A 22,594-nucleotide genomic window follows, 5' to 3' on the forward strand; every position below is an offset into this window, starting at 1 on the left:
CTTGGGTACCTTGGCAGACTCCAATGAACACATAATGCGGGGCAGGAAATTTTCACCGGCCAGAGGTTTATTTTCTTCCTTTTAAGCTTGACAATGCTTAGCAAACGAAGATGTACATATTCCTTAAAGAACACTCTGCTATTTTTGATATGGCCTTTCTCTGGAGGTGGCCGTGGTTCAGGGGAAAGGATCTGTAGACTGGCACCTACCTCTCCTTGTAGAAGGGCCCCTTGCTTAGCTGAAGGTCTCAGAAGGCGTACATGATTAATTACGTCAGCATGGCCAAAGAACCAAAACCAAACCCGCTGCCCGACTCATAGCAACCCTATAGGACAGAGTAGAACTGCCCCGTAGGGTTTCCAAGGCTGTCATCTTTACTGAAGCAGACTGCCACAGCTTTCACCCATGGAGCGAGTAGCTGGTGGGTTCAAACCACTGACCTTTCAGTTAGTAGCCAAGTGATTTAACCACTGTGCCACCAGGGCTCTTATAGGCATAGCCAGGACTTAAAAAAGTTGGCCAAATTCCCAACTAACTAAATAAAACACTAATAGCTTTCTTCATGGAGAAGAGTTTCTTTCTATGTTAACACCTCTAGCCCAAACTGGGGCAATCCTTGGTAACTGTGCAGGTACAGGGAAGAGCAGCCCACGTACTGGCGGAGAGCGCTCTGCCCGCGAACAGCAGCGACCACCAAAAAGGAGGGCGACTGCAGCTGCAAGGATAGAAAACACAGACGGCTAGGATCTGCCAAGCTCAGGGCTGGCTGTCACACGAGACACCATACCCCTGGCTGGTCGTGGCTGCGGCCAAGCCCTAACTGTGCTTTGTGGGTGGATGGAGCTGCTAACTTCAAAAACAAACGTGTTCCCAAGTTATCTCAGGGAACAGTCACCTCGTTTGTGTCTCAACTAGGCTTCTGTTAGTGCTCTATTACAGAATGTCTTAAAACCAGACTTAAGACAAAACAGAATTAGATTACTGGTACCAAAATGCAGGCAAATTACAAATGGAGAGTCTTCTGGGGAACATAACGTTGCTGAGGAGTCAAGGGCCTATCTGACCTGGAACTTCTGGAAGCCGGCTGACTCCAGGAGAGGCATGAGAGCAAGCAAGGCAGAGCATGATGGGATGGAAGAGCTCCCACAAGGTCTGTGTCTCTTCCCAGTCATGTTGGAACAACCTCACAATGGAATGGAGCTACCATCATATTCTGTAGTACAGAAATCTATCTTTTAAAACAAAAGAGAAGAGCAAAAAAATTTCCAGTCACCAGTCACGACCAAGTCCTGGGCAGATAAAAACAAAAAAATCAAACCCGCTGCTGTCGAGAGTCGATTCCAACTCATAGTGACCCTACAGGACAGAGAACTGCCCCACAGGGTTGCCAACGAACGCCTGGCGGATTCGAACTGCTGACCTTTTGGTTAGCAGCTGTAGCGCTTAACCACTATGCCACCAGGGTTTCCCCTGGACAGACAGGCCCCCTTAATTATACTACTTCTTTCTAACAGCATTTTGACCTGTTTGGGTAACTGTTTGGAAAAGTGTCTAAAGTTTAAATGCTAAACAAACTACTGTGAAATAGAAATATGCAGGGAAGGCTGAGAAGTACAAGTATTATAAGACAGAGAAACTAAATAAAGATCACCCACAGCTACTTTCAAGCAAATTTACTTTGGGGTATATGAGGAAAAAAAGGCAGTTTGATGGAAATTTTCTAAGAGTCCCTGCTTGGGTCCTCTGCTGGGCTGTAAACAAGATCCCACAACATCCCTGGAGCCTTTACTTTTCAATTCAGTGGGGACACAGGATAGTCTGCCCAAGTGGGTGAAGAAAGGATGTCGAAGAAAGTTAAACCTTCCCTCCCCAGCCTCTTAGTATGTGGCTTATGTTCCAGTCGATCAACCGGTTGTTAGGAGGTCACCTTGGTGGCTGGGACCAGAGGAAAGAATGAAGACTACAGGAAAAGACTCCAGCATTAACAATCCGAGCTCTTCTCAATCAGTCCGACCTTCTGTTTAGTTCTACAAACCCCAACACCGTGCCACAGAATCTGAACCTTTCTCAGTATCGAGCTCTGGGATGATTTCACCCTAACGACGACCCAAAGACATCCATAAGACCACCTACGGTTCTGCACTAGTGAGAGGAGCTGTCCTTAGTTTCTGAATATAAAGTTCACATTTTAGGCTAGACGGACACACAAAATATCTCTATTTTATGCTTCTCTGTTAATTTTCCCTAGTGGAACACACAAATTCAACAAAACCCTTATGCCTTATTTCTTTGGGCAGAAGTCTTAGCATCTGTTATTTGAAAAATGGAAACAGAGGAAAAATGTAGACCAATAGTGGGAAATAAAGAGTATGTTTATCTGCATAGTTGATATTGAGAGGCTACTAACTAAGGCCTTATCTGGGAAAAGCAACAAAAACCCCCAAAATAATAATAATAAAGTCCTGTCACTAGAGATTAACTGGGCCTTGGCCAAACCTGGGAGTTAAACAACCCCCCTAACCCCCTGCCCAGCTTTGTTTGCTTCCTCTGACTCAAGCTGGATAATTCATTCGTTCTCTTTCTGACCCTGAATAGGAGCTGAACTACAATTTACATCTATAAACACACTAGGAACAACAGCCTTAATCAGCAAGGCAGCATCCATTCTTCCTGTTGTAGCTGCTGTTTTGAATGATAAGAGGAAAGCTGATGTACTAGGACTTCATAGGCAGGGAATCCTTACTTCCTCCTGGGGGCTGGGGGAAGCAAGCTTCCCTCTACCCCCACCCACCCCTGCCCTGGCTAGGAAGCACAGGTTGCCTCCAACTCTTCCATGGTTGAAGCAGCAGGACTCACAAACGGAGACTGGCCAACAGTGCGCACGGCTGACTGTGTAGTGCTTGCCCTCAGTGCAAAGCTGCAGAAACAGCTAACTAAAGGAGCAGTGCGCTCTGACTTACAAGAACGTGGAGACTCATTCATTCTTAGAAAGTTCAAAGTTCAGCTGTCCATCACCAAACAAGTATTTTAAGGAAATCAGACTGAGAAGATGGAAATGTGAGGCAGATAAAACTGTCAAGATCACTGATCATCTCCCATAAGCAATCATCCAAACTTTACCTAGCTTGAGCTCCAGGACAGGCAAAAATCGCACCAGTAGTAACACCACAAAAGGTTCAAAAACCCACTTGCAATCATGAAGCTCAGTGTCATTCTCCCCCCAACCCCATTAACCTGAAACTAACCATTTTATCCCATCACAAATATAATATGTTTAAATAACAAATATGTATCTAAATTAGAATTCCAGTGACTTTTTTTTTTTTTAACTTAAAAATCACATGGTGCTTTTTTGTACCCATTATAAGGGAAACATTTTTCAGTCTCTGCAGGAAGATGATAATACTATTTTTAATTATATAGGACATTTTTAGAAAAACTCAGAATACTTTTGAAATAGTAAAGTCTCTGCTATCCCTGGGAGGTAGGTGAATATTGTTATACCCACTTTTGCAATGGGTAACCTGAGGCACGAAGGTCACACAATACCCCCCTAAACACAGTAAGTCCGAGTGACACGAGTCCACGCTCACTAGCAGGGGTCTTTGCTGTCTCCTTCTGGGCCACCCGTCTCCTCTAATCAAAACCTGACTTAAAAGGGGGCAATTCGCAGATGTATTTGCACTGGGTCTTTGAGGACTGGTTCAACTTAGTCCCCATTAACAAGAAACAGGTAAAGCATAGATGCTGAAAACTACGAGAAATCTAAGTAACCAGAAATCGGATTAAGCCGGTGTAAAATTATCTAGCAAATAAAAACAAAAGTGAAGGTCTCTTGAGAATGCTATAGGTGATGTGTTTTCTCATCATCTGAATTTTTTTCTAAGTTTATCAGCCTTTTAACAGATGCACAGCTATGAATTCTTCAAAATGCATTTCCCAGGAGGAAATACGATGCATCTTTAATGCTGACGAAGGTGCTAACTTCCTTCACAAATTATTCAGACATGACCCCGTGGTCCTTACTCTCGCCCATCACAGTGTGCCTTACCAACGTGACCCACAGAAGACCCTTGCTAGTCCACTGCTTTCTCCCATGTTACTTAGGCAAAGTTTGAAGGGACAAAGCAGTGGGTTCCATCCAGGAAGAGTCAATGAGTCTGCTAAATTTATTTTACGTCTAATAACTGACTTGTGATATATATTTTTGTTAACTTGCACAAACAGATATTGAAATGAAGATAGTATCATGTAAAAAGGCAATGTCCCAATTGCCCATTTCAAGCAACTAAAAGCAATGGAACAGACAAGGCAGAAGTTTTGCAAACATTATTGAAAGGGGAGTCTTCAGAAAGGATGCAATGGTACAGCAGCTACTAGTTTTATATATATATATATACGTATTATATATATGTTTGTGTGTGCGTATAAATACATACATATATATACGCACACACAAACATATATACATATGTATCTTACACATATATCCGTACACATATACAGAAAAGGAAGAGTATTACAGCATGACATGATGTTGGCAAGTCTGAGGTTCTTCCTCCTGAATCCCCGACTTATCAGCCTGTACTTTAGGATATCTGAGAACAATTTCAAAAGAGAGGGGAAAAAAGAAAAAAAAAGAAAAAAAAGGCACTTAACAAAGACAAAGGCCTGAACTGAGCATGTTTTAGGAGTAGCACTAGCATTTTACCAGAGCTAAGAAGTGATTTACAAAGAGTTACACTTTTCCCCTTAAAGTTTTATAAAATAAAACTGCATAACATGTTCTTGTAATCAGTCTTTTATCTACTACTGTTATTTTTCTTCTGCTTCATTATTATAAAGACAAAAGCCCCTCCCCAAAGCACAAAACAAAACGAAAAAACCAACCACACTCGCATAACAGAAAATAAAAGTGCCCCTTCTGAGAACCTAAGGTCAGCAGAAATTACAGTGCTGAAGCACAGGGGAAGTTCTCAAGTTTGGCCTGATTACAGACTTTTCTCATTCTTCTATTTCCAACTTAAAAAACACAAATGAACCAACAAAATAATCAAATGTGAAACCTACATGATAAAAATACAGGGACCAGTGTGCTTTTATGATACACTCCTAAAATAAAGCATCCTAATTCTATACATGGGTCAAATTATAGGATAAAACCCCCTAGAAATAAAGAACTGTCAATTAGACTGAAGTCAACCAATACAGGCAAAGTTCATTACACAAACGTAGCAGCAAATATGACAGACAACTGGAGCCCTAAGAGATGATCCCAAGGGGTACAGAGTTCTCATAATCAATGGCAGTTTGAATAACAGGAGAATTTTTATTTCATAAAATGTCTTGAACCAAGTAGAGGGGGAAAGGGGTGTGGCAGAGGGCAACCAGAGGAGAAAGACTGGAAGTGCCTGCCCTTCCCAACCCTGGGTAGTAAACAATTCAGATCTGCTTTGGAAAAAAAACAGCCTGGGTTAAAATCACTTCCAGCAAGTTTTTTCCACCAGGTGTCAAACCCACAGCATTCAAACACATGCCCAGTTCTTCCCCTTTACCTTGGTGATACAATAAACCCAACTCAGCTTTTATGATGTAAAAAATGTAATGGGGCTAACAACATCCATCCAAGGGGTGGTGGGCATGAGAGAACACACTAACACAATCCTCTCATGTCCTCAAAACGAGATCAGGACTTTGTCCCTTGGGATTAACCTCACTTCTTTTCTCGAAACCTTTTTCTTCAGGCCGCTTAAAAATCATGATTTTTTTTTTTTTTAAACCCTCTGATCTCAGAAGCATACGAGAAAGCATTATCATAGACTTATAATGGAAATTATTGCTTGCATTTACTTTGGAGGCTCTGAATGAGCTTGACACTTTGCTCCCAAACAGTCTCCATCTGAGGCCCAGCACTGTCTCGGAAGACAGCTCCGCTGCCCATTATTGCTTGTGAATACTGAGGATTAACTTGTATGTACAGTAACAGCTTATATCATCAGTGAAGGCAATTTAAAACACAAGATAGTGTTGAAAACAAACAGCTCAGTCTTCCTGAATCAAGAATCCCACAAACGGGACGTAATTAAGTGTGCTGATTATTTTTGCATTGGGGTGTTGCTAACGCTCTCTGGAAACATGTCACTCTACAGCCTTTCAGACTACTCACCACCTTAAAAAATAACATGATTCGATTTCAAGTGCAAAAATACAGTATGAGTCGCAAGTCTCTGTGCTAAAAATAACCAATTTACACGTTGGTTTTTAGTACGAAAAACTGTGAATACAGGTGGCCATGAAGCACGGACGCCATTTTCAATGTTATGGTCTACACGCAGGAACTCTGATCACACTTTATCCACGCATGATATACAAGTTGTCTGACCCATCTGTACACCAAGAGGGGGACTGGACTGAGAGGAAGGAGGTGGGGTCAGTGCAAACGTGGTGGGCGAGGGGGCCTGGCAGCTGCTCTTCAGGCATCGAGACTGAAGAGAAAAAAAATAGAAGCCCCCCGTACGGACTTCTTAAGAGCCGAGGGCCTTCAGACATCTGACTAGTTTGTATACAATGATGCTGGGGGAAGAGTTCATGATGTTTTTTCTAATGACAACAAAGAAAGGAGTCAGCAGGGATCTTCATAAGGCATGATTCAGAACTGATGGGTTAAGAAATTAACATTATTTCTTGATTTAAACCTATGATGAATTTATATATACCTCTGTGTGTGTGCATCTATATTTCCATGTATACAGGCGCACACACACTATGTATACGTGTGTACATGCACAATGGTCAGCAGGAAGACAGATCAATATGCACTCTGAAAAGATCTGATTTCTCTCCTGGTATGAGAAGTAAAACAAAGACTATCTTTCCAAGGAAAAGCTCCTATCACTTACCCAGATACTAGCAAAGACATTTTTTCTCAAATTAGAGAATAGTAAGAGGTCCACCACACTGGAACAAACCAAGAACTGGTAAACGGCCCCAATGAAAAACCAGCCAAACCTTAATCAAACATACCCAATGCAAGTCAGATCTTTCTGCAAGACACCACGGTCCTCCCAAAGTGCCCACTGAGGTGGACATGACATTCTTGTTTGTTTCACTGGTAAACTAAACTCTTAGAAGCCAAGAAATTGTATCAATGATTCCTTTGAAACAATCTTTTCCCCTTATTGTAACAAGTTCTTGGAACTAAAGTTTTCATTATTTCTTAACTAGTTACTATGAAGCCAGCCAATGTGACTTTGAAGCCGAAGTAGAGGCATAGAGATCTGAACAGATCTGCGGAAATTTATTCACAGTCCTATAGATCATTTGGGGCTTTTGTTTATCAGAGGAGAAAAGTATTAAATAAATAATACTTTCATTTAAATAAACTTAATGGTATAGGGTGATGTGTAATGAAGACATATGAGCGAAATCTTGCTACTACCAGCCTGATGCTGAATAGGTTTTGTAACTTTGTTTTTTTAGATTAGTCTGTTATTATCCATGGACCATGTAACGAGCTTAAACCACCCTTATGGGCACAGTCTGAAAACATTTAGAAGCCTAAATAGGAAAAAAAAAGCAGGAGAAAAAGGATGAGGTGAAAAAAATCAAATCAAATGCATCCAAACAGATACATTTCTCCCTTAACGTCCTTTGTGGGCTATGCCGTTTGCATAACGAAGGAGTCTTATCTGAGGTTTACTTTCACACCAACGTTAGTAAAGCTTTAAGATCCTAACTGCTCCAAATCAATTTTGCTACATTGGACATAGGGAGTACAAACGTGCTGTGAATGTTATAAAAAATAATCCCTTCACCCTAATGTAATTCTTTCTTTAAAATAGCATCTTCAAAATCCCAAATGGACGAATGCCATCCTGAATGACCACAGAGGCCTACGCAGTGTGCCAGCAGCTCAGACCCCCTGAAGAGCCGCCAGCTGAGAGAAAGAGAACAAGAAGCTGTGAACTGAGGGCAAGTGAGGGGCGCAGGGGCTCCCGACAGTTGGCGCTGGCCGGCCTGTGACGGCTCAGAGCACTGAAGCAGCAGCCTGAGAGCAAAGGAGCCCCACTTTGCAAGAGAAAAATGTGAACACAGTCCCATTTTAACATCAAGAGCGGCAATACTAACCGTCAATACCAGATGCACAAATCACCTGAAGAAAAGAGTTAAGTACCTGCTTCTGAACGGAAGATGTGACTGACCCTTTTACAAAAAGGGGACGTCTAGGTTTCGTCTGACTTTAGAAACCACGGTGACTCAGTAACATACATCACTGCGCTAACACAACTCTCCTCCGGCATCTCCCGCCCACTGCTCTGCGTGGGGAGCTGCCCTCTGGGAAGATTCCAGTTTGCTCAGGATTTCTGAGGACACGGCACATATTCAGCTACTGCTACATCAGATGTAGGGCCACTATTTTTTTTTGTGTGTGTGGCAAATATGCTGCGTAGTCTACTCCAACAGACATGATCATACTCCTGACTAACTGGCCTAATTCCAGGATACTGCCTTTTATTACACAATTATGCCGGCGAGCATCCAGATCCGACCCCTAAGATGGATGGTGTCCACCCCCGAATCCTCTCAACTTCCTCTTCCTCCCCCGGGAAAAATCAAATTTGTACTTCTGTGGGTTTGACAACTGAGTCTCTTTCAAGTCAGTTAATATGGTAACTCTGTCTTTCTTTAGAAGAGACCAAAGGTCACTAACTTTGCACGAAAGCATTGCTTCCTCCTGCACCTGGCTTTGATCAAGTAATTTTTTTTTCTTTCCTCCTCACCACAGTGCTTGGGACGAGAGAATGTAAACATCGACAGAAGCAGCAGCTGTGACCACACAAGTACTTTCCCTTCAGGTAGAGTCCACCAGCCAATCACACGCCTCCTCGCCTTTGCTCGCTGGGAAGTCACTGAGATTTCCGCGGCAGTTTACTGTCTCCTTTACTTTGGCCTCCATCTGAGAAAAAGAGATGTTGGATTGGTATGGGTTGGCATGTTATTAAAAAGTACGTAAGGAAAACAAAACAAAGCACAATTAACTTTTATGTGGATGACATGGCTAAAAAGTTCATTTTGAATATCCTACACACTGTAGCATTACAAAGGTTGATAAAACACAGAGGAGATAAAAACGCAACAAGAATCATCCTCGTCTCAGATGACTGAGGCTCAACTGGTTTCGGTGGTCTATAAAAACAATTTCAGCAAGTATTTATCATCTGCCCCACAGCCAACTGTGTCAAATGCTGTCAAGATTACAGAGGAACCAGAAGACATATTAATTGTCACCTTCAAGGGACCTACCACATCTTTTGATTTCTTTAGAAGACAGGGTGAACCTACATTTCTTGCAAGTGGAATTAAATTTCTTCCCGTGGTACTGGCGATCAATTCTCAGTTATTTACGTAAATGAAAGGGGCCACTGGCAGTGAAAACCCAGCTGAGTCCTTGTTTGGTCCTAAGCTGCTGTAACAGGAAAGTCGGCTACTGGGGACCATGGTTCTGTTTTGTACACGTGGTTGTCTGGCTGTTTGTGAGGAAGATGTTGATCCCTCCAGTTAAGTGCCACCTAAGTTGCCACAAAAACTGGGCAAGAGCGGAGCTCAATGAGATCAAGAGCCAACAGAATACACAGTCTCTCATAGGTCGCTGCCCCAAGAGCAAAGCCTCAAAGACAACCCCCAGGCCTGAGAGAAAAAGACAGGAGGAGGGAGCCTTTACTTTAAGGGAAGAGGCATGAATAGTAGAAGTGGAGAGGAACAAACTATCGCATTATAATAACAGGCTCTAAGGCTGGAAGAGACCGCAGAAGTCACATGGCCTGGTGTGTCCATGTAATACCTAAATCCCTCCAGCAAAACCTAAACACAACAGAACAACTGCCTCTGTCGAAGGAAAGATCCATCAGTGAGGCCAGATGATTATTTCAGAAGTTGTACATGAAGAATACTGTCAAAACTGCTTCGGTGAGCGTATCTGAGAGACTGGTTTTTCGGTTTATAGTGAGATATTATACACCTGTTTGTAGAAAGGCTTTGACCTGAGGTATAATTAAATTCATAAACTAGCAAGGTGTTTTTAAGTGGGGTTTTGCTCAAAGAAGCTACAATTAATTAACAAAATAAAATACTCATATTAGCTGGACTGTGAGATTCCTTAGACCAGGGTTGAGCAAACTACAGCCCAAAGGCCAAATCTGGACTGCCACCTGTTTTTGTAAACAAAGTTTTATTGGAACCCAGCCACACTCATTCGTTTACATATTGTCTGTGGGTGTTTTTGCAATAAAATGGCAGAGTTCAGATCATATGGCCTGCAAAGCCTAAAATATTTACTATTTGGCCCTTTACAGAAAAAGTTTGCTGACACCTGCTTCAGGCGATAAAGAAAATTCACATTACTGAGCTCTTACTATGTTATCAGGTACTATGCTGGAAGGTTTAAATCAGTTATTTTTATTAACTTCTCACAAGAAGCCTCTTAAAAACACCTTATTATCCCTGATTTATAAGCAAGAGATGTGATGGTCATAGTGGCAGTTCTGGAATCAAACCCAGGCCTGACCCCCAAGTCCAGTGACTCATGCTTTGAAATGTTTTTATAAAACAAAAATTTCAAACAGTCCCACTTCAATCACATGTCGACAGCCATACTTCCCTTCCCCTCTGTACAGTGGTGCTGCCGGACAGGGGGCCTTGTCTCAGCAGGGGTCACGTGGGTGCCCATCTGCCCAGGAGTGGACAGCTCTGGGCCAGACCCATGCCACGCAGTTGTCACGGCCAGCTTGGAACTGCTTTAGTCAAAGGCAAAGACCCTCCTAGTTTAATGAAGCCTGATCGACGAGTTCAGGGGCCTGAGGACCCTGACATCTGTGCCTACTTTGTCTCAGCAGTTGTGCACGACTGGGTTTTCTATCCATTCCTCAAGGAGTGAGTGTGGGGCAGCTCACCACTTAGGACTTCCAGGGGATTAATGCCAACCTGTGGCCTGGAGATGCCACACAGCTCGTTTCCACATTGTGGTCAACTGTAAACTGGTTCAAAGACCAGTGAGGCCCCAGTCAACTTCCTAGGTAGGGAGGACGGCTGAGCAGTCATCTCTGCTCAAAAGATCCTTAAAGCAGCCTTTGGAATAGTATCAACAGTCAACTGCTGGTGACAGCAAGAACCCAAACTTGGTGTTAAGTTAATATGGCCCAACCCATATCCCACGTCCTGCAGCCAAGGCTTCACACGCTGTGTCCACTAACTTCAGCTTCAAGAGTGACCTAGCTGGGCTGCAAGGACATGAAGGATACAGGCTGGGTCATAGCAACTTCATTACTACTCAGGGGCAGAAAGTTTAATGGTTAAGAATACAGGCCATGCATTTGAATCGCACATCAAACCCTTACTATGTGTTATCTTGAGCTCCCTGATTCGGCTTCCTGATCTGTAAAAAGGGGACAGTTTGTATACTTCACAGGCCCGCTGTGAAGATTAATGTAAGCAGTCACATGACCATCTTGCACTTAGTAAGCCTTCACTAAAGGTAAACTATTATAATTACTGCACATAGCCTTTGTAAAATGCTTTACAAATCCTGTTCTTGGTTCATCTAATGAACTGAACTCAGCAAGGCTCACTCTTCATATACACATAACAGAAGACCTTCTTTACTTATTCTCTCTCTTTTAAAAGGAGTTTGTTGCCAATGAGGATTCAGTCATATGAAAATTTGTTTTTCCCAACCTTTGTCATTCCATCCACATTTTTTCAACAAAGAAAAGCACGATCTCTATCTGTATGCTGAAATAAGGCACGAGGAGAGAAGAAATGGCAGCTGTCTTACCGTGAAATGTTTGCTGTAAGTGTACAGGCAGAGGGGAGTGGGAAAGTGGTGCTGCGTGCTGAGCTCCCGGCTGTAAACCCTTTAGTAAATCTAGAGGAAAAGAGACTTGTCAGTGACCTTTTCTAGACTTGAACTGGAGCCCTCTCAGATCAAGAACAAAAACAGTTTGATTCATCAAATGCACGCACAGCCTCTGACTTCAAGTAAATACATTTTTAAAGACTTACACATATAAATGTCTATGTGCATGCAAATAACCCAGCAAATCTGACTTCCTCTTATTATGAATTTCATTTAAGGTAGAAAATGTGGTATAGACGGTTCATAAAAAAATTGTAAAGAAAATCCCAGACCCCAGTAATCTGTCTTGCTATATACTGATGAAGCAAACTATATTTCTTAAAAAAAAAACACCTCTGTAATCTTCACTCACTCCAAGGTGACAACACTCAGTGGGTATAAAGCAGCGTGGTTTCCTGCTCTGTCCCACTAGACAGCCCCGTCAGCGCAAGAGCCCACTTACTCTGAGTTAGGCTGTGGTGGAAAGCGGCTGAGGTAGATCCCGAGGTGCTTGTCACTCCAGCTGTGTCCGTTCCAAAGCCAAGTAGCTCCAAGGGAAACTGGAAGGGCATGGTCACTGGAACAAGGCCACCCAGCATCCCAAAAGGAGTCACATTTTGATTTGTTACAGACAAAGGTGATGTCATGAGAGTCAGAGGTGAGGCATTAGCCAATAATGACGCTCCTGCTGTGGACTGCAGAAACCAGGGGTCAAAACGGAAAAGAAACAAAGGGCTTAACCTATACTAACTCCTTTACTCAGTGCCCTCAGGGACACAGGGCCGTGGCTTTATTTGTTCATGCTCCTGTGGTGGAGGGCAAAAAACCTGTTGCTGTGAGTCAATTCCAACTCAGAGTGACTCTACAGGGCAGAGCAGAACTGCTCCATAGGGTTTCCAAGACAGTAATCTTTATGGACGAAGACTGCCACATCTTCTTCCTGTGGAGCGGCTGGTGGGTTCAAACAGCCAATCTTTTGGTTAGCAGCTGAGCACGTAACCACAGTGCCACCAGCGCTCCTCGGATGGCAGAAACCAGGGGTCAAAATATAAAAGAAATAAAGTGCTTAACCTAAATGGACTTACTAACACCCTCATGGGTGCAAGACCGTCTTATATGCCCTAACAGAAACTCTGTGAGGAAAGAAATTAAGGCGGACAATATATTTCAAAGAGCTACCAATACTGGTTTTGAAAATCTGCAAATTATATTTGGAAATATTAGCATACTCAGCTCTTCATCACCACTTTAGATTTCTCAGCAGCTGTTTTAACGGTGCCCATATCAACAATGGATACGCTGGCAGCATACTGGTTAAGTGCTACGGCTCATAGCCAAAAGGTCGGCAGTTCGAATCCACCAGGCACTCCTTGGAAACTCTATGGGGCAGTTCTACTCTGTCTTATATAGGGTCACTATGAGTCGGAATCGACTCGACGGCAGTGGGTTTGGTTTTTGGTTTGCTATATTAACGCTGGCTCTCTTAACGCACTCATTCCTAACTTGAGATTTCCACTTCTCCACTTGTGATCCTAGCCCACAGACCCAAACCACCAGTAATTAATTCCACACAATTTCAACTCTGCCTTTGAAAATGCTCAGTTGTTTTACTGTTTATCTGACAGTCTTTCCTGGCACAATCCCTGAAGCTGCTGCCGTTGCAGACTGACATTCTCTCGCAGTCTGGGCTCTGTCCTTTACTCTCATCACATGACCTTGAAGAGACGAGCCTATCCCACCGAGGACGTTCTTCCACATCATCAGCCTTACCTGTTCCCGCACTTCCCCTATGCCGTGAATCCCACCTGTGCAGAACTTGCTTGAACAATTTCTACTATTGTACCATCACTTCCACATCTCCTCTGCCTTCCCCTATCTCTTCTCTCCTTTTGCAACCATGTCACTATTCCCCAGCTTTCCCCCAAGCCCCAGCAACAATCTTACTTATTTGCATTCAATCTTACTTATTTGCATTCAATCTTACTTATTTGCATTCCTTTTATTATCAACCTTACTGAATGAGGCCTCCCTTCACACACTACCTAGTCATTCCTTAGCTTCTGAAAGCTGGCTGCCATTTCCCCTACTTTCCTGAAATTAGGCTCCCTGAGGTAAGTTAGACAATGTTTTGATACTTTCTCCACCAAGGTTCTGAGGCCATGATTACAAAAACAAACACTCAAATCAGACATATACCAACAGTGATAAGCTTTCATTGAGAAATTCCTTAAGTATACGCCATTAAGCTACTTTAAGTCTTTGATCAACTTTGTACACAGGAGTTAATCATTTTTTCCCATTTTGACTTTGTTTTTATCTATGTGCATTTATCAACGAAAACGATACAATTAATTTTTCTCTATATCAGGTATTACCTATTGTAGTCTCTGCCACTGTGAGTTTTCTTTTGTTGTCTTATTTTACCAACTCCAAATTCCCCTGGTAAAAAATTTACAGTTCTAGATTTGGTCAGGAAAATTGAATTCTTTGATTTTTTTAAGGCAATAATCATATATGTTAGCTATCGTCTGTTTTATTTTGTGTATTGATTATTTCTACCAGTAAACATTATTAATTAATAAAGCACCAATTGTTTCATTTGTTTCTTAACATTCAAGAAAAATGTAGGCAACTTCCTCATAGGTATATACCACATTATATACGTTTATACACTTCCTGGTCCATGCCACTGCTGGACAGAAAATGAAGACCATCCTCAAGAAGCCTTCTAACCTGGTTCTTTCAATACCTCTCTAATCTCTCCTCTTCCTTATCACCTTCATTTGTTCTCTCTCAAATTTACATCCACAGTTCTAACCACTCATCTCAATTCCAGTCCTGCGTTTCTAAGAGTTAAGTGAATAACTCCAACTGGGCTCTAACACCCACCAATCTGGCATGTCCACACTGAACTCAGAGTCTTCCTCAGTCAGCTTCCCACCTCATGTGTTAACTGCCATCATCACTAAACTCATTCTTTACAGGCCCGCGGACTTGACGCCTCAGTCTTTAGGCAGCATAAACTGGAAGACATGATAAGCACATCGTCAACAAAGCCGTTCTTTCTTCTCTCCCTACCACAAGTTCCTCCAACACCAACAACAAATCTCCGTCACTTGATGCTCATGACGGACTACTGTTATTGCCAGTCTTTCCCTCTATTATGCCAACCACGATAAACAAGATTGGCACATTTAAGAGAGACTATATTAGTTAGAAATGATGTCTTGAAGCAACCTGGATAGAAATGATCCTCCATCAACTTAAAAATCAACAAGAGTCATTTCTTCTTTTAATCATGCTTCCCCTGTAGTCTTAGAGAGGACAATGCGGAGTCTCTGAGGCTGTGTGCCCCAAGTGCAATCCCCTAGCGAGGACCGTGAAATCCTGCTAATAAGGAGAACTCTTCTTAAACTTTTCTTGAGGGGCTAATGGAAACATTAAAATAGATGGGAAGCAAAAATTAGGGCAACTTCCTAAATTAACAACTATGAGCAATAAAAAGAGATACCATGACATAACTAACATTTTATACTTTCAACGAACTTTCCCAATCATTTTTATTTGTTCTTAAAACTAAATTGAAACATTAGCTAATCTAAATGTTACATGGCCATTTGTAAGTTTTTCTAACCTAGAAGATGGTGACCTTTCAGAAGTGGGTGTCCCACTGATACCCTTTGGGAGCATACAGAAGTTGTCAACATGAAGTAGGTGCATACTTCAGGATAAGGCCCCACAATCAAAATGCTTTCCATGACCTCTATATTCCATCCCCAGGGGAAAACGCAAAGAAAACCTTCCCTTCCTGTGGTGGGCATTACATCTTTTTTTTTTTTTTTTAAAAAAAAACCACACATTCTTGTTTGGTGTACCTCAATCCCCCATTCTCCACAGCACCCAGAGTCATCTAAATCAGACCACACTGCCCCTCTGTTTAATATCCTTCAATGACTTCCCACTGCACACAGAACAAAACCCAAAGTCCTGGTCTCGGCCCACAGATCCCCATGCTGTGGCTCTGGTCTACTCTGCTGTCAACACCTACCAAGCCTCCCTACAGTCAGTCCTGCCAGCCTTCACTTCACGCTCTTTCCCATCTCGGTGGCTTCACCCCTACTGTCCTCCCTGCCTGCATGGTTTCTCCCTCCTGTTATCACATGGCTCATTCAGTTCTCTGCTCCAACATTTCCTCCTCCAAGGGGCCTTCCCTGACTCCTCTATCCATGCTGGCAGCAATCACTCTCAGTCATCTTGCCCTGGTTTAGTTCTTCACAGCACTTATCAGATTTCTTAGAGCTTGTTTTTTTGTTTCTCCTACCTAGAATGTATCCTCCACGAGAGCAGGGATCCTGAGTAGGTTGTTTAGCCTATAACCCCAGCACCTAGAAGAGTGCCTGGCACATATTAAACAGTCAACATTTGCTTAGTGAATGATGATTTCTGGAATTCTAAAGTGGCAAAGACAGGATTCACAGAAAAATTAATCTGAAGGGCAAGAAAGAAGTCTCTAAGTGGGAAGTTATCAACCAGAAAGCAGACAGAGCTAACAACCTGAACCCGGAGGATTTTAACTTCCATCAGACCTGGGACCTGCCATTCCCACCCTGTAGGCGAGCAGACAGCTGGAGGTGCCGCTCAATCAGGTGCTAACGTTCTGCAGCTCAGGTAGGAAATCTGGTTTGAGGGTTGGTGTGACAGAGACAGGACCTAGAGGCTATAAGCAGCTGAGAGACATCAGTGAGGTGCTGCATTAAAACCAAAAGCATCCTGGGCACACCAAAAGGTGGAGACCACCTTATCCACTACGGACCATTCTTCAGTCAAGCCAACAAGAAAGGAAAAAGAGCTCAGACATGGAGGCAGGACACCAGGGTCCCAGGTTATAGAGTCATTCAGAAGAGGAAGGAAACCAGGAGAGAATGGTTACGTTTCAAAACTGCAAACTTCGCCATGTAGCTTCCTTGAGGGCAAACCAATTATTTATTAGACGGTATCCAGGTTCTTCTGGGAAAAGAGAAATGATCAAATATAGGAAGGTCTCTAGGAAAAAACGGAACCAATAGATTCTATAGTTGACAAAGGATGGAGAAAGACTTGAGTTCAAAGAAAACTACGTAAGTGGAAAAAAAATAAAGCAATTTTTAACTCCAGGGAAAAAATGAAAATCTCTAATAAGAAAGCAAATGAAACCAGAGTGCACTATACTTAGCTCAACAGAGACAATATTTATGTGGTTATGGATTTAACCAAAAATTGTGACATTACTCTTTCAGGAGAGTGGGGAAGGCGTAAGAGAGCTAAAAGCCTTATTCATCATAAAGAGAAGTCAAAAGATAATACTAAAACGGATGAATTAAAAGTTCTCTATTCATGCTTTTTATCTGAAAAGACACAGATGGAAAAAGCTAAGAGCTGAAAATGGATGACACCAGGGAGGAAAACATGGGGCAAGGACCTGCTATTTCTGTTATAATCCTTTCACACATTCCTTTGATCAAAATATTCACTTAAGAAAGTCAACTTCTTAATAAAGAGAATACAACCTGGAATGTGGACTAACTCCCACACCTTACCTATAACTTAATTTTCAACATATAATCCCTAATACCAGTTAGTTTGTTTTTGTTATTTTAATTCTGACGAAAGTAAAATGATATAGATAAAACATTCGTTAATCCTGGATTTCACTTGCTGCAGTACCAGTTGACTGAATTTTGTTCCACATTAGCATGCCTTCAGTGATGGCACAAGAAGGATCTGGGTTGCAGGTGTGCACTGAATGCCAACCCTGAGCCTGTGTTTATCAGCACAGAACCTGTAGAACCAGCAAGGTCAAAAGTCTCTCATTGGATATTCTGATTCCATTTATGCAGGAGGCAGTACAAAGTGAAAGCACTTCCTTAGACAACAGAATTAAATAAATATGCCAACAAAAACCAGGTTTTCAAAGAATATTTAAGAACATAAGAACCTGTACATCATAAAATGTTTATTAAAAAAAGCTGATTATGAAACAGAATAGTGTGTAAAACATACTTGAAAAGAGTCTAAGAAAGTTCCAACAAAATATGAGCAGTGTTGAGATGACAGATGACTTTTTTTTTCAATTTGCCTACAGTGAACACGTACCGTATTTTAACACAAATAACGTGGGTCTTCTGTTATTTGCCAACCGAGCTCTCCTTCTCAAGGTATTTTCTTAAGCAGGTTATGCTAATTATTTTTTTTACAGCTACGTGTAAAAAAATACTTGGCTTAGCAGCACTTATGAAAATACCTCACGGGGGAGGGTGTGGTTGGCAAACAAACATAGAAGGTACATGTTATTTTCATAAAAATACAGTATTACTTTTCAGGAAAAAAAATTAAAGAGATCAAGTCAGTAATGTGAAGGACAAATTTGAGAAAAACTCTGAATACAAAGGGGCAGAGAGAGGAAAACAATGAAAGAGAAGATGATATGGCTGACAAAAAGATGAAATACATGAATAATGAGTTTTCCAAAAAAAAAAAAAACAACAAAACCTAAGACAAAGGTTTCAGAAACAATAATCACAGTCATAATAGGACAGAATTTTCTTGAACTAAAAAAATAGTCAGGTCTGAGATGGAAAGGTGTTACTATGTTCTGGGCACAAAATTAATAAAAACCAGATGAGCCCAGCTATGGTCTGGGGATGCTTGACTTTCAAGAAAAAGGAGAAAAGCTCATTAGCATGTGGGCAGAGAAAACACATTCCTTTTAACACCAAACCCACTTAACATCGAGCTGACTTCAACTCATAGTAACCCTACAGGACAGAGCAGAACTGCCCCATAGGGTTTCCAAGGCTATAGATCTTTAGAGAAGCAGACTGCCACATCTTTCTCCCATGGAGTGGCTTGTGGGTTCAAACTGCTGATTTTTTGGTTAGCAGCCAAGCACTTTAACTGCTGCGCCTCCAGGGCTGCTTATTCTCTATAAGGGAACAAAAAAAAAAATCAGAGTGGCCTCAGACTTCTCAATCCTAAATACTGAGCAAGGATCAGGGCAGCAGCATTTACAAAGTCTGGTGTGGAACAATGAGTGAGCCGGAAGTCTATACCTACCCCTGTGGGACAGCACAGGAAGAAACGGTGAGGTGGGCAAGAGCTCAGGTGAACCAGCAGTCATGTTCCCCTTCTTGAGGGGATTCTGTGAGTGAAGTACTCCGGCCGAGAGGGAGATTTAAATGAGAAACTCAGGACTGGGGAGACTGTGGCCTATAAGGACTACTGACACTAATATGACATAGAAAATTACATGCACAAATAGCTGTTTAACATTAATGCAAAATAAAAACATTTATTTGAAAAGATAAATGGTTAAAAAAATAAAATGAATGTATAAATCGGATTAAATAAAAAATGAAACTGGCAGGAGAAAGGGGACTGGGGTGAGGAAGACAGGAGATGAGTGAATATACGTTTAACTCCTCAGTTACTACTTTGTTCAGTACTTTGATAAGCAACATAGTTGTAAATATGCATTTTAGCTGTGCTTTTCAAAAATGTTTAAAGTGAGCACGTGATATTTTACTAGGGAAAAACAAACCAGTAACAAAACACATCCCAACAAAAACTTCATCCAAAACCACCTCCGTCATGTGAGTAACAGGAAAATTCCATGGTCTTAAGATATAATCACCCTACTACAGGTAACCTATATTCTAATCAGCCTATGGTTAAATGGGCTCACATGAAGGATGGCGCCATCTTACGTTTTATCACACGGACGTGTAAAGCATACATACCTGCACACTGGCTGTTACCACTGAAGACCCTGAGGCAGAGGATGGTCTATGTGGAGTAGACAACGGTTTAGTAGCACCCTGTGTTCCACTTCCTGTTCCCCCAGACAGACTAGTCCTATTAGCTCTGCTTGAGTTAAGGTTGCCACCTCTGCTGGCAGGTACATTCACTGCAATTCCACTCAAGCTATTCTTCCCAACAGTTCCAGTGGATGATGAGTTTGTTAGCTTTGAAGAGGCCTGAAGATTTTTTGTAGACGGAAGGCCTGAAGTGCGATTAGCGGGTAGTAAGCTCAAGGTGGGAGACTGTCTACTGACGCTCATTCCACTGGGCTGTTTATGGACTCTGTTGTTACTGCTGGAGTGACTACTCTGGGCTACTAGTGCATTTGGACTGGAAGAACTTGGGGATACAGTGGGCTTGGGAGTTGGGCTGGATTTAGACATAAGCTTAGTTGATACTGAAGGTTTAGATGACAGAGAGGGCTTGGGTGAGGGAGAAGGCTTAGGTGAGGGCAGGGGTTTCGGAGATGTGGCAGGTTTCGGAGAGGCAGCGAGTTTGGGGGATGCAGCCATTGAGAAGGGAGATTTGAAACCCTGCGTGGAGATCTGCGACACCATAGCCTTGGCTAAATAGTTACTGGAGGTAGTGGTGCTAGGTGCTGTCCTAGAGACCAGGGGGTGAGACCCTGGAGAACCATTTCCAGATGAGGGAGTGGACAAGGGGAGGCGGTACATAAGTGGCTTATCTGAAGTCTTCATAAGTGGGGATGAGCAGGACAGGTGGGGGGTATTACTTAATTTCACCACTGGGTTGGTCTGTGATTTACTAATGGTTGCTTGCAATGGAGACACGTAGTTCTGCTGGACAGCTGAATGCTGGTGCACCTTTGTGACCTGTGTTAACGAAGACACATCCTGGGCCTCTGACGTTCCCAGAGCATGAGAGGAGGCAGCGACTTGGGCTTGGGATGAGGAGACGTGGGTCTGTGAGGAGGAAGAAGCAGGGATCTGGCCTGACCTCTGTAGCCCTTGCTGAAGTAGCCTGGCTGGCAAAGGTTCCAGGGAAACTTTAGGGTTCTGAATCGAAGACCCAGCAATAAGGCCTGAAGAGATGCCGGTCTGAGCTAAATCCTGGGGTTTCTTTGGCACTGGTCCGGTGTGGCCAGCAATAAGACTCGACGAATGTGCAGTCGGAGTAGAATCAAGCTTTTTGGGAGCAGCCAGTGGCAGCTTACTCATGATGCTTGCTAATTTTTCTTCTCTCAGTCCTGGACGAGGTTTTGTTGTTGGCATGTTTATCCTGGAGCCAACTAGGGGACCCTTGTTCCCACTGTTGATAACAGCTAGAGCTTCAGAAACCAACTCCAGTGAGGGTGAAGGGAAGGAAAAGTCTCCATCCAGGGAGTCGTCAAGGCAGATGGTTTCCTGGGCTGCTACCGAGCCAGAGCTGGTGGAGGCCACGGCCGAGGAGCCGGAGCTCGCCGGGGGGCCGCCAGTGGGAGCTGCCACGGAGGCAGGGGTCTTCTGGTCCTTTTTTGGACTGCAGTCCTAGCAAAAACAGCATCGTTTGGGAAAAATAAAAATAATTAATAAAAAATTATAAAATATCAATTTTTAAACAACTAAAAGTCTCATGATGATAAAAATTATTTTTCTATTGGAAATCTTCTTTAGAGACTGTCAAAAATCAAAATAATTTTTGAGAGGATGGCACTCTTGACTGAGCTGTCCTCCCGAGCCAAAGGTATCTGGTATACCTGCCCTAGCAAAGCAAGCCAGCTAAGAAGAGGGCTGGGAACCAAGCTGAGGGAACAGTCATACGCTGGTTGCATTACAGATGAAGCCCCTGCCAACCTATATCAGATCTTCAGGCATTATTCCATACCCATCTGATCAGAGACTCTCCTCTTCTTCTTCTCCCTGACCCAGGAGAACTCTCACCTTTATATTAAGTCTCTACCCCGACTGCCTAGTATGATCTGCTAAGATGTTGGCCTAATGGTATGTATGCCTCCCTGCATCTCTGCCTCTTCCTATGCTTTGGCCTGCAGCGACCCCAGCCAGCACAGAGAGAAACCGGAACACCAATTAACATCTAAATGATAGATGATTCAATCCTAAAGAAACAAAAATACAAACCCACACTGCTGAGTTGATTTTAACTCACAGCAACCCTACAGAACAGAGTAGAACTGCCCCACAGGGTTTCCAAGGCTATAAATCTTTATGGAAACAGACTGCCACATCTTTCTCCCGTGGAGTAGCTGATAGGTTTGAATCACCGACCTTCTGGTTGGCAGCTGAGCACTTTAACCACTGCACCACTAGGGCTCCTGATTCAATCTTAGTGTACTTAAATTGTTTTCTAGTCATTACATTGAAAGTCGTCTGTAACTCATTCAACAAATATTTACTAAGTGTCAACTATAAGAAAAGCACAAAGCTAAGAATACAAAGGTATTGGGAATTAAAACTCTGAATACTTAAGAGAATATTGCCTGTTTTGACAAAAAATTAACTTTCTTAAAATTCAAGGAAGAGATAATAGAATTAGAGCACAATTTATTCAAAGGGCAAAAGAATTAAAAAGCAACTGTTTCCTTTTGAAGAGAAATAAAACGTATTTGATTCATTTCCTTTGTAAGATTAAGAAATAAAACCATTAGCTAAAAATCATTTCAGCTTCTTCAACTAGTTTCTTAGAAATAAACAAACAAAACCCCTAAGTAAGCCCAAACCCAGGAGTCTTCTCTTCTGCACTGATTTATACAGACCCCACACTTACGGTAAGTGGGGACACACTGGGGAAGAGTGGGCTTTACCACCCGCTTCTAAGGTATTACAGAAGTCAGCTGTCAGGAATGCTCTGCGCTCTAACTTCCCTCAGGGCGTCTCTGAGCTTCTCTTCTAAAGCCCTGACTGAAGACCT

General features: G+C 42.5%; 1 protein-coding gene across 4 annotated transcripts in view; it reads right to left on the minus strand.

The window, feature by feature from the left end:
• Positions 1-1,532: 1,532 nt before the first annotated feature.
• UBN2 (ubinuclein 2) overlaps positions 1,533-22,594 on the minus strand; it is a 77,082-nt gene continuing 56,020 nt past the window's right edge. For all 4 annotated transcript variants that reach the window (XM_023736892.1, XM_023736891.1, XM_023736890.1 and 1 more), the window contains 4 exons: positions 19,666-21,213; positions 12,354-12,585; positions 11,831-11,920; positions 1,533-8,956 (listed from right to left, as the gene is read on the minus strand). In XM_023736892.1, the coding sequence (XP_023592660.1) occupies positions 8,907-8,956; positions 11,831-11,920; positions 12,354-12,585; positions 19,666-21,213 (1,920 nt within the window). In that variant the 3' untranslated portion in view covers positions 1,533-8,906. The remainder of the gene's footprint in view (positions 8,957-11,830; positions 11,921-12,353; positions 12,586-19,665; positions 21,214-22,594) is intronic.

The sequence above is a fragment of the Trichechus manatus genome, unplaced genomic scaffold (assembly GCF_000243295.1).
Source record: "Trichechus manatus latirostris isolate Lorelei unplaced genomic scaffold, TriManLat1.0 scaffold00093, whole genome shotgun sequence".
Taxonomy (NCBI): domain Eukaryota; kingdom Metazoa; phylum Chordata; class Mammalia; order Sirenia; family Trichechidae; genus Trichechus; species Trichechus manatus.